At 40.1% G+C, this 14715-nt stretch overlaps 1 protein-coding gene across 50 annotated transcripts in view; it reads right to left on the reverse strand.

The window, feature by feature from the left end:
• Positions 1-14715, reverse strand: part of SORBS2 (sorbin and SH3 domain containing 2) — a 355465-nt gene that overhangs the window by 52126 nt on the left and 288624 nt on the right. For 44 of the 50 annotated variants that reach the window (XM_043558993.1, XM_043558986.1, XM_043559034.1 and 41 more), the window contains 4 exons: positions 12166-12232; positions 11430-11474; positions 8510-8699; positions 5572-5686 (listed from right to left, as the gene is read on the reverse strand). In XM_043558993.1, coding sequence (XP_043414928.1) covers positions 5572-5686; positions 8510-8699; positions 11430-11474; positions 12166-12232 — 417 coding nt within the window. The remainder of the gene's footprint in view (positions 1-5571; positions 5687-8509; positions 8700-11429; positions 11475-12165; positions 12233-14715) is intronic. The other 6 variants (XM_043559221.1, XM_043559040.1, XM_043559127.1 and 3 more) reach the window with 1 other exon arrangement.

Genomic DNA, 14715 nt, shown 5'->3' on the forward strand with positions numbered 1-14715 from the left:
TTTGCTAAAGGGAGATAGCAGTTTCTCTTAGAGGAAACAAATTTGTTTAAAAGTATTTTGAACAGCAGAGGGCAGCAAATTTACTAAACAAATAAGTATATTTACCAGTGGTTACAACTTCACTTTGACTTCCACCTTAAGAAACTGTATAACCAACAGATATACAAAATCCTGATTTATGGAGATATATTTCTGTGACAGAATGTGGAAAAGGGAGAATATCTACCTTCCTGCATCATATCTTAAGATGACAGTGTTTCATGAATTATGGTTTTGTAGATTGAAAATTTAATTTATAGTCTCATTGGGCAACTATCTAGAACCATGCCAATAGAAATGAGCAGAGAGAATGCCTCAAACAATGGTAATTGGTAATTATCTATAACTTTGGAACTTAATGAAATGCATATACTTGAGTACAGACTTGATGGTAAAGAAATGCAAATGACAGAGCAAGAATTGTCTTTTCGCTGTGGTTGACCTATTGGATCCCTTTGGTTCCGCAACCATGTCATGTATTACGTAGCCATCTAGATCCACGGCTGAGGTACATAGAGGCCTCACAAAAGTTAGTGATACATATACAGATGGTCAGCCAGCAGAAATACACAAATACACACTCACAATCTCACTAAATCATGCATCACCTGGAATCTCAGGTTCCACGCGTAACCTGAAAGTTCCTTTGAGTTGTTTGACACCAATGGGGACACTGAAAAACTCACTTAGGAAGCGTGGTTATGCTTTACTCTAATTGCCCATTAAAAACAACAAAAAAGCAGATATACTGTTGCACATCTTTCTAACCTTTTTGGTTCTCATTTTGAAAAACCCAGCAAATCTGTGCTTAAAACAAATGTCATGTACCAGTGCAAGAGGAAGTATTTAAGAAAACCTAAAACTATAAATCAGACAGGATTCTTATTTAAAGGCAACCAATGGGGAACAATTTTTAAAGTTTTTGTGTTTTCTATAGTTTCAAACCATTTAGTTGCTTTTGGGGTTATAGAACTCTACGATTCTCCGTATTCTCACTGCAGGCATAGAATTTTGATGTGTTGTTCCAAACGAAAAGAAGTGCCAACGTAACTTAGTTCTTCAAAGTTTATGCTCATGAGAGTTTAAAGCTTTGATGGCATTCCCTACTACGTTTTATATTTATTGTGGTTCCACAATCGATGATATACATAATTGTCAGCTGGGATCATTCCTTATGGTTCAAACCATCAGATAGAACTCCCCAAATTTTTATACTTTAAGCTTTGACAATCTTCATGGATAAGGAAGTGTAAGTTCACTGAGGGTTTACATTGCATTTCAACTCTGCACAGTGCATGCGATGATTCTTTCTGTCTGCTTTTATCATTCTGTGCTGGCTAAGTTATTGTAGAGAAAGGTAATATCTTCATATTGTTTTCTATTTTATCATGTGTAGAGAGGTCCTGAATAAGTGCTTACTTTACTTTACTTTACTTTACTTTACTTTACTTTACTTTACTTTACTTTACTTTACTTTAATTTGGGCTCACCTATAAATATATCCAAGCCAGATGGGATGTCAAGTTTTTATCAATATAATCTCAGCAGAGAGTTTTGTATGATTGCCTTATGGAATAAATTGTGGTTCAAGTCAGTTAAAGATAAATGCCTGGCAATTGCAAAGTACGTTTGTAGATCAAATGTTAGGCCCTTTTAATCAACGTTTTCAAGTTTATAGTCAAATGAATATCTACATGCTTCAAAAAGTTGCATTGACCTTTACTTTCCTGTTAAAAGTAAAAACGCGTATTTCATTGATTCCTAAAGAAGAAGGGGATCCCTTTGGCCAGAGTCTGGGTAAAGACTTTTATTCAAATAGTAACGCCTCTTCTGCCCACCTTGTACTTACTCCAGGGAATCATGGAATTTGTGAGCCACGGTTACGAATAGCAGTGTGTCAAAGCTATTGTGTGTGCTGTGATGGAGACTCACCGTGCCTTTTGTCACTAAGAATGTATCGACTTCATAGAGAAGCAACAAAACAGGGATTCTGTCTCACCAGTTTTACCCACTAACCACAAGGGTAAAACCTATATTCTTTCATGCACTTATTAGTTCGATGACTATTCACTAAATTAAACACCCATCATGTGTGCTAAGTGCTAGCGGGCTAGGTGCTGGGGATACAACGGGTGCACTCGACATGGTCCTGCCTTCAAGGTGCTTAACATCCAGTGAGGGACACAGACAAGTAAACAGGCCGTTACTATTCAGTGTGTGAGGAGGAAATGTGTGCTACAGACACACAGGAGGGAAGCTTTACACCTGGGGTGGAGGAGTCACTGATGATGCCTTGGGGAGAAGAGACAAGGCCACGGGTGAGATGGGATTTTCCAGTGAAGAGAGAGGTGATGGAAAGAGCTTTTCCCTCCTGGCGGAGAGAAAGCCTGTGCAAAAGTCCAGGAAGGCAGAAATTGAAGGCTGTCTGTCTAGCTGGAACATGGTTAGTAGGCAGGAAGAGATATGAGGCTGAAAAGGTCAGCAGGAACCCAGATCACAAGGTTTTTTGGAAATTACATTGAGAAATTTGGATTTTGCTCTAAGGATACTTGAGAGCCAGGAGAAAGTTTTGAGAAGGAAGTTTTATAAAGTTTCCTAAAGATTTCCCTAACTGTGGGGCGCCTGGGTGGCTCAGTTGGTTGAGCTTCCAACTTCGGCTCAGGTCATGATCTCACAGTTTGTGGGTTCGAGCCCCACATAGGGTTCTGTGCTGACAGCTCAGAGCCTGGAGCCTACTTCAGATTCTGTGTCTGCCTCTCTCTCTCTGACCCTCCCCCACTTGTGCGCCCTCTCTCTCTCTCTCTCAGAAATAAATAAACCTAAAAGAAAAAGAAAAAGAAAAAGATTTTCCTAGCTGTGGTGCAGAGACTGGACTGGATAATTAGGGAGAATAATTGGGTGGCTGTCACTGTAATCCAGGCAGTGGGTACATTGTGGACAAGAAGAAGGGATATCTGTAGCATATGTCCTAGTGGTAGGACTTTGAGATCTTTGGGGGAGAAGGGAATCCAAGATAACACTTGGGAAGACTGGGCAGAGGAGGGGGTCATCTAGGAATTCAAAAAGGCAACAGAAAATTACCAAGAGGTTGTGTATAATTTACAAAAATTAAATAGGAGAGGAGCAAAGGAATGCTCACACACCATCTTGGGGTAAAAAGATGCGGGAGAGCATTCCATTGAAACCCCGAAGTTTTGTCTGTGTGCTTTTACATCACTCTCATTTAGCAAATCTGCTCTTCATCCTCTGTATCTTGTGGGTATCTTTAGATACGCCAGAATTGTAAGTAAACTACATCAGTATATAGCCAGTCTCTGAGATACCACTGTGCACTTAGCCTTTTGGATTTTTTTCTAATTTAGAGAGCCAATGAGAATGAATTTCAGGATTGATGAAAAGAAAAAGAGGATAATAGCTTGGTCCTAGAATAAAAAAGCCTGGCCAAAATTACGTAGACTCCTAGCCCAAATCCTTTTTGCATAATGCTGGCCCCCAGCAAAATTGTTTAGGAGGAACAGAAATGTTGATTCTTTCTGTTTCTCCATAAGGTATCTATTCTCATTTCCTTCCATTCCTTCCCCTCTTTTTCCTGTGGCTGCAGAGCCCTATCTGTACCCAAATCTCCAGCAATACAAATACTTCCAGAACTTTCTGTTCTTTTTTTTTTTAATTTTTTTTCAATGTTTATTTATTTTTGGGACAGAGAGAGACAGAGCATGAACGGGGGAGGGTCAGAGAGAGAGGGAGACACAGAATCGGAAACAGGCTCCAGGCTCTGAGCCATCAGCCCAGAGCCCGACGCGGGGCTCGAACTCCCGGACCGTGAGATCGTGACTTGGCTGAAGTCAGACGCTTAACCAACTGCGCCACCCAGGCGCCCCTCTGTTCTTCTTAAAATACAACTCTAACTCTGCACACCCATTAAATGAAAGACTCAAAGTTCCTCAAGATAGAGTCTGTGTTTTGTTCACTACTGTGTCCCTAGCACCTGATACCAAGTTTAGCACATAGTTGGTGCTCAGTAAATGTTGAATGAGTAAATAATAGAAATATCCTGGTGAGGAAGCTTCTAAAATCAATCCTGTTGCCTGAGATCACAGCTCCTAAAGTGTTCCAATATAATCACAATGTTCTTATGCGTTCTTAGAATGATTATTAATGAGCCTTTTATTATTTATATTTAAATCGGAGTCTCATGGTTGTGCATAATTATTTTGCTGTTTTCAATTTTATGCAATGGTCACATCGTGGTTCACTCACGCAATTCTCATCCCAGAAATTTCAACGTATCCTGATATTCAATCATATAACTTAGTAAATGGGTTATAAGTTTGCACTAAGCCTGCAAACCAGTGATGTTCCTTTTTTTTTTTTCTTTCAGTTTTTTTTTTTTGGTGAAGTTCTGTTACCCTAAAAGATGTGGGTTATTTGAAGAAAAGCAAAGATGGCTTAGATAAATATTATGCGTGAATTATGTGATTATAAGGTTTTTGAACATGTTTCTCAAGAACATAACCATAAATACAGGGTTTCAAAAGCTAAATGCAGGACGCTTATGTTGGGTGTGGTAAGGCAAAGGTTTCCAATCAAATTTCAGGGCTGGCCTTGCATTATATATAATAATGTGCTTTCTTGGACACTCTTAAGGGAGTAAACAAAGAAAACTCTCCTTTTCCTGTTCACTGACACCACCCCAAATTCTTCTAAGGCAAAGAGGAGAGTAAATTGCAAATGGCTCTCTAGAAGCAGGTTTTGATAGAAATGCAAAGGAATCATAGTTTCAAAGGGATCCTGTGGGCACTTATCTCGGAAGGAAAGCAAAGGACTTGGAAAGGAGGATGGAGGGAAGTAAAAACCAAGACCGAGGAATAACCTGTTTGTTAAATTGCACTTTGAAGCGGCAAGTGGCTCTTTTCAAGTTTATATCTCTTTTTGTTTGCATACATTAAATAACTAGCAAAATTTCTGCAAAGTTAAATATAATCTTGATCCATTAGATCGACAATCAGGAAGCTTGAGGCTTGGTAACCTGAGAGAGATTTAATAAGAATCAATTAAAACAACTGTTTTTTTTTTTTTTGAAAGGCATTTCAGAAATTTCCCCTTAATCCAAAGAAATATTAAGCAACAGATAAGGAAGCCAAGGGATGGAACTGTGTGGGTTCATTTGTATCAGAGAGACTAATGAATGATTTTTCTCATTAGCAATGGAGACTAGCAATTAAGACTAATAAGACAAGCCATTAGTTATGAATTTTTTAAAAAATTAAGCTCAGGGCCATGATGAAGCCCAGCTATAGTTATATGCAAATGGATCCCATATTTGGTTGGTAGGGCAATAAATTAGAGCGTGTGTCTTCAATTCTCAGGCAATATGCACGAATCGTGATACAAAATAAACTTGATTTTTAAATAATGCCAAATACATAGGTTACGTTTGAGACAAAAATTACTAAACGATACAAAATCCAGGTCTACTTGGGAACCCAGAAGCCTAGAGAACTGGCATTCTGTTGAATGACAAGTGCTTACTGGTCTTTCGTGCTGCAGAATTGATGACTTCCCAGGTTCATACTCAAAAATACTCCTTGGCTCAGAACGAAACTTTCTTGTGTCCACTTTTCTGTCTGGCGGATCCCAGTCATGCCTAGAAATAAACAACAAATTACATATAAAATAATTCTCTATGTCTCAAGCTGTTCTATAAAACCATTGGCTATCTGTTTACAAAGTTAATTTTAGTATCGAGTTTTAAAAAGTATCTCAGGATAAAAAGTTAATCTGCCTAACACACCCCTTTTTATATGTTGTCTTACATAAATGATTTAAAGAAAGACTTTTATTTCATGTTCTATTTTCCTCTATTTTTTTTCTCTCATAAGTGACTATCCTGCTGGCTCCGTAACTCACACGAGGGGTTTACAGACGCGCATGCTGCCAGTGATTTGCCTGTAAACCCTTGGGATCATGTACAAATAGCAGCTGTGTATACTTGTGTTTAGAATAGGTGGCGGTTATGCTCCATTGAATTACGTGAGTTTTGCACCGCTCTGTGACCTGGCATCCTTGATCCAAAGCGACAAGGAGTAATGCACACGCCATGTTTCATCTTATTTATCCTGCAAATGGCATCCCAGTGTGTCTGTGAAAAGGACAAAAGTGTCCCTTGGATCGCCAGCCAGAGAAGCAAGCTGTGTGGTAGGGCAGAGCCTCCTTTGGTCCTACCCTTGGAAAACCAGAGTGAGACAGCCATCCTATTGCATAAGAGACCTTGGAAGCAGCTCTTTTTCCTGAACTAATATCCTTCAAAAGGCGGTCAACGAGGGACTTTGAAAGTAAAGCTTTTCTAGGTAGCCAGGGCTATAGAAGGCTTCCTTTGTGAGGATCTTTTTTCTGCGAGAAGAATTTTCTGACTATAGATGGGACCAATTCTGACCCATGGAATGAGATTAAATTCTCACTCCGAAGCACATTGGAAATAGAAATGCTTTAAGAGACAGGACAATTGGGGACAAGTCCTGGCTTACCAGTAACTGATGACTGATATTCAACAGATGTATTTTGAGCATCACATGAGGCAATGTATGTGAAAGACATCTAGAAATTTTTAAGAGATTATCATATTTTTTAATGAGAGATTTATTTCCACTAAACATAGGACATGTAATACATTTAAATTTGAGTTAATTTTGGTTCTCTTTAAGTGGCAGAGATACGATTTTGTGTCTAGACAATTATGTCTCAAATTTAAGACATCACACTTACAAACCTAGAGTTTATCACGAGGAGATTGGTATTAAAGTGAGGATCTCGGGGCGCCTGGGTGGCGCAGTCGGTTAAGCGTCCGACTTCAGCCAGGTCATGATCTCGCGGTCCGGGAGTTCGAGCCCCACGTCAGGCTCTGGGCTGATGGCTCAGAGCCTGGAGCCAGTTTCTGATTCTGTGTCTCCCTCTCTCTCTGCCCCTCCCCCGTTCATGCTCTGTCTCTCTCTGTCCCAAAAATAAATAAACGTTGAAAAAAAAATTTTAAAGTGAGGATCTCTTCCTACATGATGTGTATCTATTTTCATATCTCATACCCAGTTTGATCACCAGTTACTCTTAATGGTACAATGGCATGTTGAATATAATATTTATGGGATGTTTATGATAGGTGGATGCTTAAAAATTAGTACCAATGCTAAATAATTCTTCTATTTTCATTAATTGCTGTATCTCATGAGCTATGGCTTTAATCAGAGCTGAGTTGGGACATACTGGCTATATGAGCTGAATAATTTCATTTTCTAAAACAGTTGATTTCTCTCTAAAATGGGTTTAAAGTAGAACAAACCTCATTGAGTCATTCTCAGAATTACATGATATAATCCAGGAAAAGCACTTAGCATAGTGCTTGGCTTATCGTGAGCTCTCGATAAAGGTTACCTATAAGTAGGATTATTAGTCATAATCCTAATTAAAAAAAATGCACAGTAACAGTGTGTTTATAAATTTTTATTTTCGTGTAAATAGTTTCTAGAAAAACATTTCAGTGGGGAAATGAAAATTAGAATCATCTTGAAAAGCTGGTATAAATGAGTCACAGATAGACACTTACTAACTAATGCCCTATTTATTATTTATGAATAATTTTGCCTGCTTTCAAAGAGAGGCTTTTTTGTATGAGAGGGGAAATTTTAAGTCATGAACAGACCTAACATTTTGAATCTGAGGAAAATGAAAACAGCATAATCTCTGACATGCTATGCCAAAGGAAGTACATGTCCGTTATTTCTATTTATTTATCTTCTGATATGCATTTATTGATCAAAAAGTAGAGATTGTGCACATGTTTTTTTGTTTCAATTTTTTAATGTTTATTTTATTTTTGAGAGAGAAAGAGACAGAGTGCGAGCAGGGGCGGGGCAGAGAGAGAGAGGGAGACACAGAATCCGAAGCAGGCTCCAGGCTCTGAGCTGTCAGCACAGAGCCTGATGTGGGGCTCGAACTCATGAACCACAACATCATGACCAGGCACCCTGAGATTGTGCTCATGTGATTATGATATTATGAGCCAAGACTGTGAAAACGTTTGGGGCTCCTGGGTGGCTCAGTCAGTTAAGCATCTGACTGTGGCTCAGGTCATGATCTCACCCCTTGTGAGTTGGAGCCCCGCATCCGGCTCTGTGCTGACAGCTCAGAGCCTGGGGCCTGCTTCGGGTTCTGCGTCTCCCCCTCTCTCTGCCCCTCCTCTGCTTGCACTCTGTCTGTCTCTCTCTCTCAAAAATAAATAGACATTAAAAAAAAAAAAAGATTGTGGAAGTGTTTGTCACAATCCCAACAGGGGAGGTCAACGTGGCATATATGTTGACTAATAAGGTTATACGCGCAGTATCTTGCTAAGGTAAGCACTGACTCTTCTACTGAGTGCCATCCGGGCTTACTTGTATCCTAAAGTAAACAGAGGCCACTTCTGGGGACAATGCCTTACTTTTCTGTTGAAGATCGATCTCTTGGTCGAAGTGGTGGAACTGGAGGAGGAACGTGCGGGGGAGGGATGGGGGAGGAGGCATCCTTAAAGACATCAGTGCCGTTGTCGGAGTGGCTTTTGGAGAGGGGTCTGTAGGTCTGGGTCTTTGCAGCAGGATGTGACTGAGCGCTGTAGGGTGAGTTGTACAGGCCTATCATGAAACACAGCACAATAAAACAAACAGAAGCAGAAAAACATTTTAAAAGTGTATTAAATTGTTTATACCCCACAAAACATCCAATGATTTTACCCAAGTTTTTATCGGCAAGCATATTCATCACGCATGCATCAGGCGGTATGTTCTTAATCGATTTATCAATATTATTAATCTATTAATCATTATTAATATATTAATTTATTAGCGATAGGTTCTGTACACAATCATTGATTGCAGTAAATCTTCGACAGTCATTTTTAAATTAGTAATGATTCAGACTGGTATTAGGTATAAATCTACAGATACTCAGCAAATTTTCTCCTGGATAATATAAACAAATAACATAGTTAAGGTTTCAGGGGAAGATTAAAAATAGTTCATAGAACTGTTTCCAAATATCTCCTATTACTTTAAAAGCTCTGATTTACCTATGATAATTGACATGTTAATTGCAATCACGCAAAATATAGTTTTTCAATTTTTTATTTTAGCTTATTTTTTTTTTTACAGAGCATGCATGAGTGGGGAGAGGGGCAGAGGAAGAGGGAGAAAGAGAATCCTAAGCAGGCTGCACGCTGCTCAGCCTGGAGCCCAACGTGAGGCTTGACACAGGACTTGATCCCACGACCCTGGAATCATGACCTGAGCCAAAATCAGGAGTCAAGATGCTCGAGGGACTGAGCCACCCAGGTGCCCCAATCAAACACAATATTGAGCAAGTTGTATATGTGCTGTGCAAGGCTTAAGGACACAAAAAGAACTGTGATTGCAAATAATTGGTAATCTGACAAAGGCCAGATGAGGAAAATACATATGAGGAATGACACATTTTAGAGGATGGTGGATTGGTCAGAGAAGATATTATGGACCAGATGGCACTAGGATGAGCCCTGGAGAACTGGCTTGCGTGGGTCGGGGAAGAGGGAAGCAGAGATGGCTCAGGAAAAAAAAAAGAGGCAAGACATAGCACAGTGGGACTCGGGGTTTGTAGAGAGGGAAGAGGCTAGTTACAGTTGCTTTGTCTACCAATTAAACGGCAAAACTATCTGAAAAGGGCTCTGCAAGGTTTTATGTAACTATTACTCTTCAATTTATTAATTACTAATGGCTACAGAATTTCAATAGTAAAGATAGTAATAAAAATTCTGAATTTCCTGCCACCTCAGACTTGTGAGTTAAGTCAATTTTCACTCATCTGCTTCTCCTGAGGGTCCGTACAACTTGCCATGACAAATGGAAAGACAGTGTCTACACACGTACTGTTTTGCTTGGGTTCCACGGTCAGACGTCAACTGTACAGCTTGTTAAAAACATAAGAGGCCCAAAATGGAGTCACTTATGCTAGGCACCCCGGTCACCCAGTGGAGACTTAATTACAGTTTTGAGCAGAAATGGCCTCTTAAACCAGACCATCAGGCATCGCCTGACCAGCAGGGGTGAGGTCATCTCACTCACAGACCCCTGCCCTCCCCTTAAAGCAAAAGGAACCTTGCAATAATCTCTCTCTTTTTTTTTTTTTTTTTTTTTTTTTTTTTTGCCTAGTGTAACTTCCTTGTTTGGCTCCCTTCTGCCTATAAAAGTCTTTCATTTTGTACAGCTCCTCAGGGCTCCTTTCTATCGGCTAGGTTGGATGCGGCCGCATTCGTGAATCGTGGAACAAATCCAATACTATCTTTAAAATTTACTTGGCTGAATTTTGTTTTAGAACAAGCTAAACACAGGAGGTGAGTTTGGAGTACCTGTGGCTTGGGATACAAGTTGAGGGAAAGATTTTACTGGGCTTCCTGCTGTCACCTGGAAGAGTGAGGACCTAAATACCAGAGGTCTTGCAGCTTGCTAAGCTCGTTCTGCCTGTTTTTTCTTCTCTGTTTGTCTTTGGAGACTCCTAGCAGAGTCCCTGACAGTTAAAGGGCCTGAGTGTTGGCCTCCAGGCAGCTTACGCAGGCCTGAGGCCAGGCTGGCCAGGGGACCCCTTACAAGGGTGCAGGTGAACAACAGCCTGAGCCTCAGAGCCTGCTCTCAAGAAAGGAAACCGTTCAACAGTCACTAGCCTGGGGCTGAGTGGTGACAGGAGGCCCTATATAGGATCCCCTAATGTGACGCTTAGGGGAAAGGGAAGCATTTTGTAGGGATCCCTCACTCCAGCCCTGCAACCATTTCATAAGATACCAACGCCCTCAAATACAAGTAGAAACGCCCAGAGTTGAAGTCATGCCATTATGACTGTTGGCAGCTCTGAGTCAGAAAAGTGGCCCCAGCAGAGTGGGATTTTTAAAAATCCTTCAATGAATGGTTGCATTTTGGGAGCAAAAGCATGGACAAAGTCACAAAATACTTTTGCTTGACTCGTTTTTTTTGTGAAGTGTATCTGAAAGATCTTACGCAATTGTGATCACTCTCTCTGCTGATAAAAAGAGATCTTTATCTTATTTTGTACCCCAGTTACAGTGTGTTCTTTCAAGCCGTCCTTCATACTTTGGTTAAACATTCCTGAAGCTGCAAATAAACGGACAGTGTGAGAATGAAGGAGACAAAACAGTATTAGTTCTCATTTCCATGGGAAAAGATCGATCCTTTTGTTATGCATGCTTTGAGAAAAGAAAAAAGAAGAGCATCCTCTTAATTGTCTACACTGAAAACATGCGCTCAAACAGTGGTAACACAGTGAGTGGGAAGTGATTCCCAGCATACAGTATTCATTGCGAGCAAGGAACCCCGTCCTACCTGCATTATATGTATAAGGAGTATTATACATGTCTGTGTCATCATCTAGAAAATGAAACATAAATATCATGGTAATACACGTTCGGTCACCATATCGTAACAAGACAGTAGAACTTCAGAGGAACCAAAACAATTTGGTAGAAAACCAGGGTCTCTTGCCTGGTGCATAACACCATTTTTCCAATTTTCTAATACTGCTTTGTTCCCGAGCTGCTGCGGTTTGACCTCGCTGGTCCGTAACATATTTGCTGGGGTGCCCTCTCCCCCGCATGCAGGGCCAGGGCTTTTTCCTCACTTCCTGGGCCAGCCTTCTCTTCTGAATCATGACTTTCCTCCGGAAGTGCTTTCGAGCTCTTTTGTCAAGCTAGGGAGACCTACCTCTGCTTTCTCTCTCTCTCTCAATCAGCAGCTGGCATGGGCGGACAGAGGAACAATGGCAGCGCCACACCCCACACCACGCCAGACTGTGGCTGGGGAGGGAGGAAGGGACCAGAGCACCTGGCACCCCTCCAGGGTCACCTAGTAAGAGGCTTCTTGGCAGCTCAGGGGTGAGGCAGCAGCTCAGGTGTCTGTGACTTGGACGGTAGAAGGAAAACAAGGAGGAATGTTGAAAGAGGGACCGCCATGGAGTTGCTAGGGTCTTAACGTTTTGTGTGAACCGGAACTCGACAGGAGGATACATGTATACCCTTTGGCCTGGAGGATCCGATCAGAGAACAGAACAACACACACATACCCGGCTTGTGTACCATGTGGATCTGCTTGAACATCGTCTTGTACCAGTCCTTCGGTCTGTCAACTGTCTGTAAGAGAGAATGTTCAGTAGTTACAAAACCGGTTCTGAGTCAACACTGCTTGCCCCTCCACGTTGTTCTTTCTTCATTTTTATCTTTTCTAATAGCAGGTTTCTGTCTGTGATTACAAAAAAGAACAAAAACCTATTTCGTGATGACAATACTAGTAACTTACCTAATTATGCATGGGGTTTGTAAATATGTTACCCCTTTAGGCTGAATTTAGGCTGAATTGGGACATTATATGCTGTGGCCAAATCGCACTTGCGCCCAGCATTAGATAGTTGATATTTGTACAAACATATTTACATAAAATGCGCTGAATAAAAGTTGTAGTGTTGTAATAGTTTGTTGAACTCCTTTTGGTGCTAATTAGCATTATCCTTAAAAACATTTTCATGAGGGTTCTGTTGAAAACATTATTTTTAGAATTAACTAGGGAATATTTTTTACTGTATTCTGATCAGCTTAGACTTAGAGAAATAAAAATACGATATTTACTAGGTTAAGTTAATAAAACCCCGAGGGTAGTACAGTCAAGGGTCCTGCAGTAAATCTAAAAAAATGTAGACATTGTTTAAAACTTTTTTTAACATGATAAATAAATGTGTGCAGCATTTGCTTTGCTAAATTCTAAATTCCTTGAGAGTAGAAGCTCTTTCCACATGCCTGGATTTGGACACGATAGAAACTGGGTTGTAGTGGAAAGAAGAAATTAACGTCGCCTCAACCTAGACTCAAGTCTTGCTTCCTTTATTGTTTGAAATTGAAATATAAGTATGAAATTATTGTTTCATACTTCCTAGCAGTATGAATTTGGATCATTTAGGTAAGCTTTTAGAACCTCAGCTTGTCCTTCCTAAGATGAAATAATTATATCTACGTCATAGGATTGTGATGGAAATGGAATGAAACCATGTATATAAGACCTAAAACCATGCCTAGAATGTCAGAAATGCTCAATAAATAGTAACAGTCAGTAGGGAACATAACATATTTATAGAATAAAATAATGAAAGAACCCAGGTCATTGGATGGAATTCTACCTGATTACATACCTGTGAAAGTAGGCCTACACTTTTATAATCATAATTAAAGATTTTGCTTGGCAAGATCTTTATCTCAACGTTTCCAGAAATACTCCAGCAAGAAACCCAATCATTCTGTATATAGTGATAAATACACCAGATTTTCCAAGACCGTTCTCTTGATATAAAATATTCTGTTAGGACTGCCACACAAATATTCTTGTACTTTTTAAAAGCCTGAGCGTTCGTTTAGATTTTATATCCTATTTTTTTCCCCCTCAGAAATGTGGTAATTGCATTTTTCATCTGGAAATTGAGGGTTTTGTGCCGCATCTAAATTTATTTTGGTCTCTGAGCATACATGGTTCTGATAATCACAACAAATATAGATTAATATTAAGAGCTACTTGACTTTGTTCTGAGTCACCTCTTCATTCATTGTAGGCTCTTTCTACATTGGAAAAGCTTTGAGGAGATTGTTAATTGACCTTATTTTCAAATGATGGGAGCTGGTGTGAGGGGTGCAGTGATGAATCAGGAGTTTAGTTATTATTGGCTGATTTATTTTTTTTTTAATTTTTATTTTTTTCCAACGTTTTATTTTATTTTTGGGACCGAGAGAGACAGAGCATGAACGGGGGAGGGGCAGAGAGAGAGGGAGGCACAGAATCGGAAACAGGCTCCAGGCTCTGAGCCATCAGCCCAGAGCCCGACGCGGGGCTCGAACTCCCGGACCGCGAGATCGTGACCTGGCTGAAGTCGGCCGCTTAACCGACTGCGCCACCCAGGTGCCCCTTTATTGGCTGATTTAAATAAAGTGGCTGAACACGTATCTTTAAGGGACACTTTCATAAAAGATCAGTTTCTCTTTTGTTAAGCTCTGTTTCCTTTATGTCTTCAGCAATAGAAAATAAGATGTAAGTCGGTGCAAACATGTTTCCCAGCCATACCTGGACACAACCAATAGCAACAAGGAAGCCTAAATAAGTGAGTTATATCCCTGTATATGGCAGTGTATCTTGACAGACAGGATTTTTTTTTTCTTCACTTGCTGGAGGGCACATATCAGGCAGGAGCTTAGTTTTGCCATCTGTTAGCTTTATATGGTGAGCACAGAGATGCCAGGAAATGCCCAGTGGTTGGCAAAGAGGAGTATGAAACTCGTATAGGGCAACACTAAAACTCTTTGTCCCTTTCTAAAAGAAGCACTCTGGGCATTTGAAGTTTCTTTTATAAATGGCATCATGGACATGTTATGTCTAATACTGAGATTAAGTAAATAGAAGTCTACTCAAGTTTAAGGAAGTTTGCTTTTGTATGTGTCCTTCAAGGTTACTTTGTATGGGCAGTAACTATTAGCAATTCACGATTCACTTGTTTTCTATAATCTTGGCAGAATTCACCTGGATTTTACTTTTCTACAGTTTACAAAGTATCAAAACTCGATGTTGATTTATCACGCAG

This window comes from Prionailurus bengalensis, chromosome B1 (assembly GCF_016509475.1).
Source record: "Prionailurus bengalensis isolate Pbe53 chromosome B1, Fcat_Pben_1.1_paternal_pri, whole genome shotgun sequence".
Classification (NCBI taxonomy): Eukaryota; Metazoa; Chordata; class Mammalia; order Carnivora; family Felidae; genus Prionailurus; species Prionailurus bengalensis.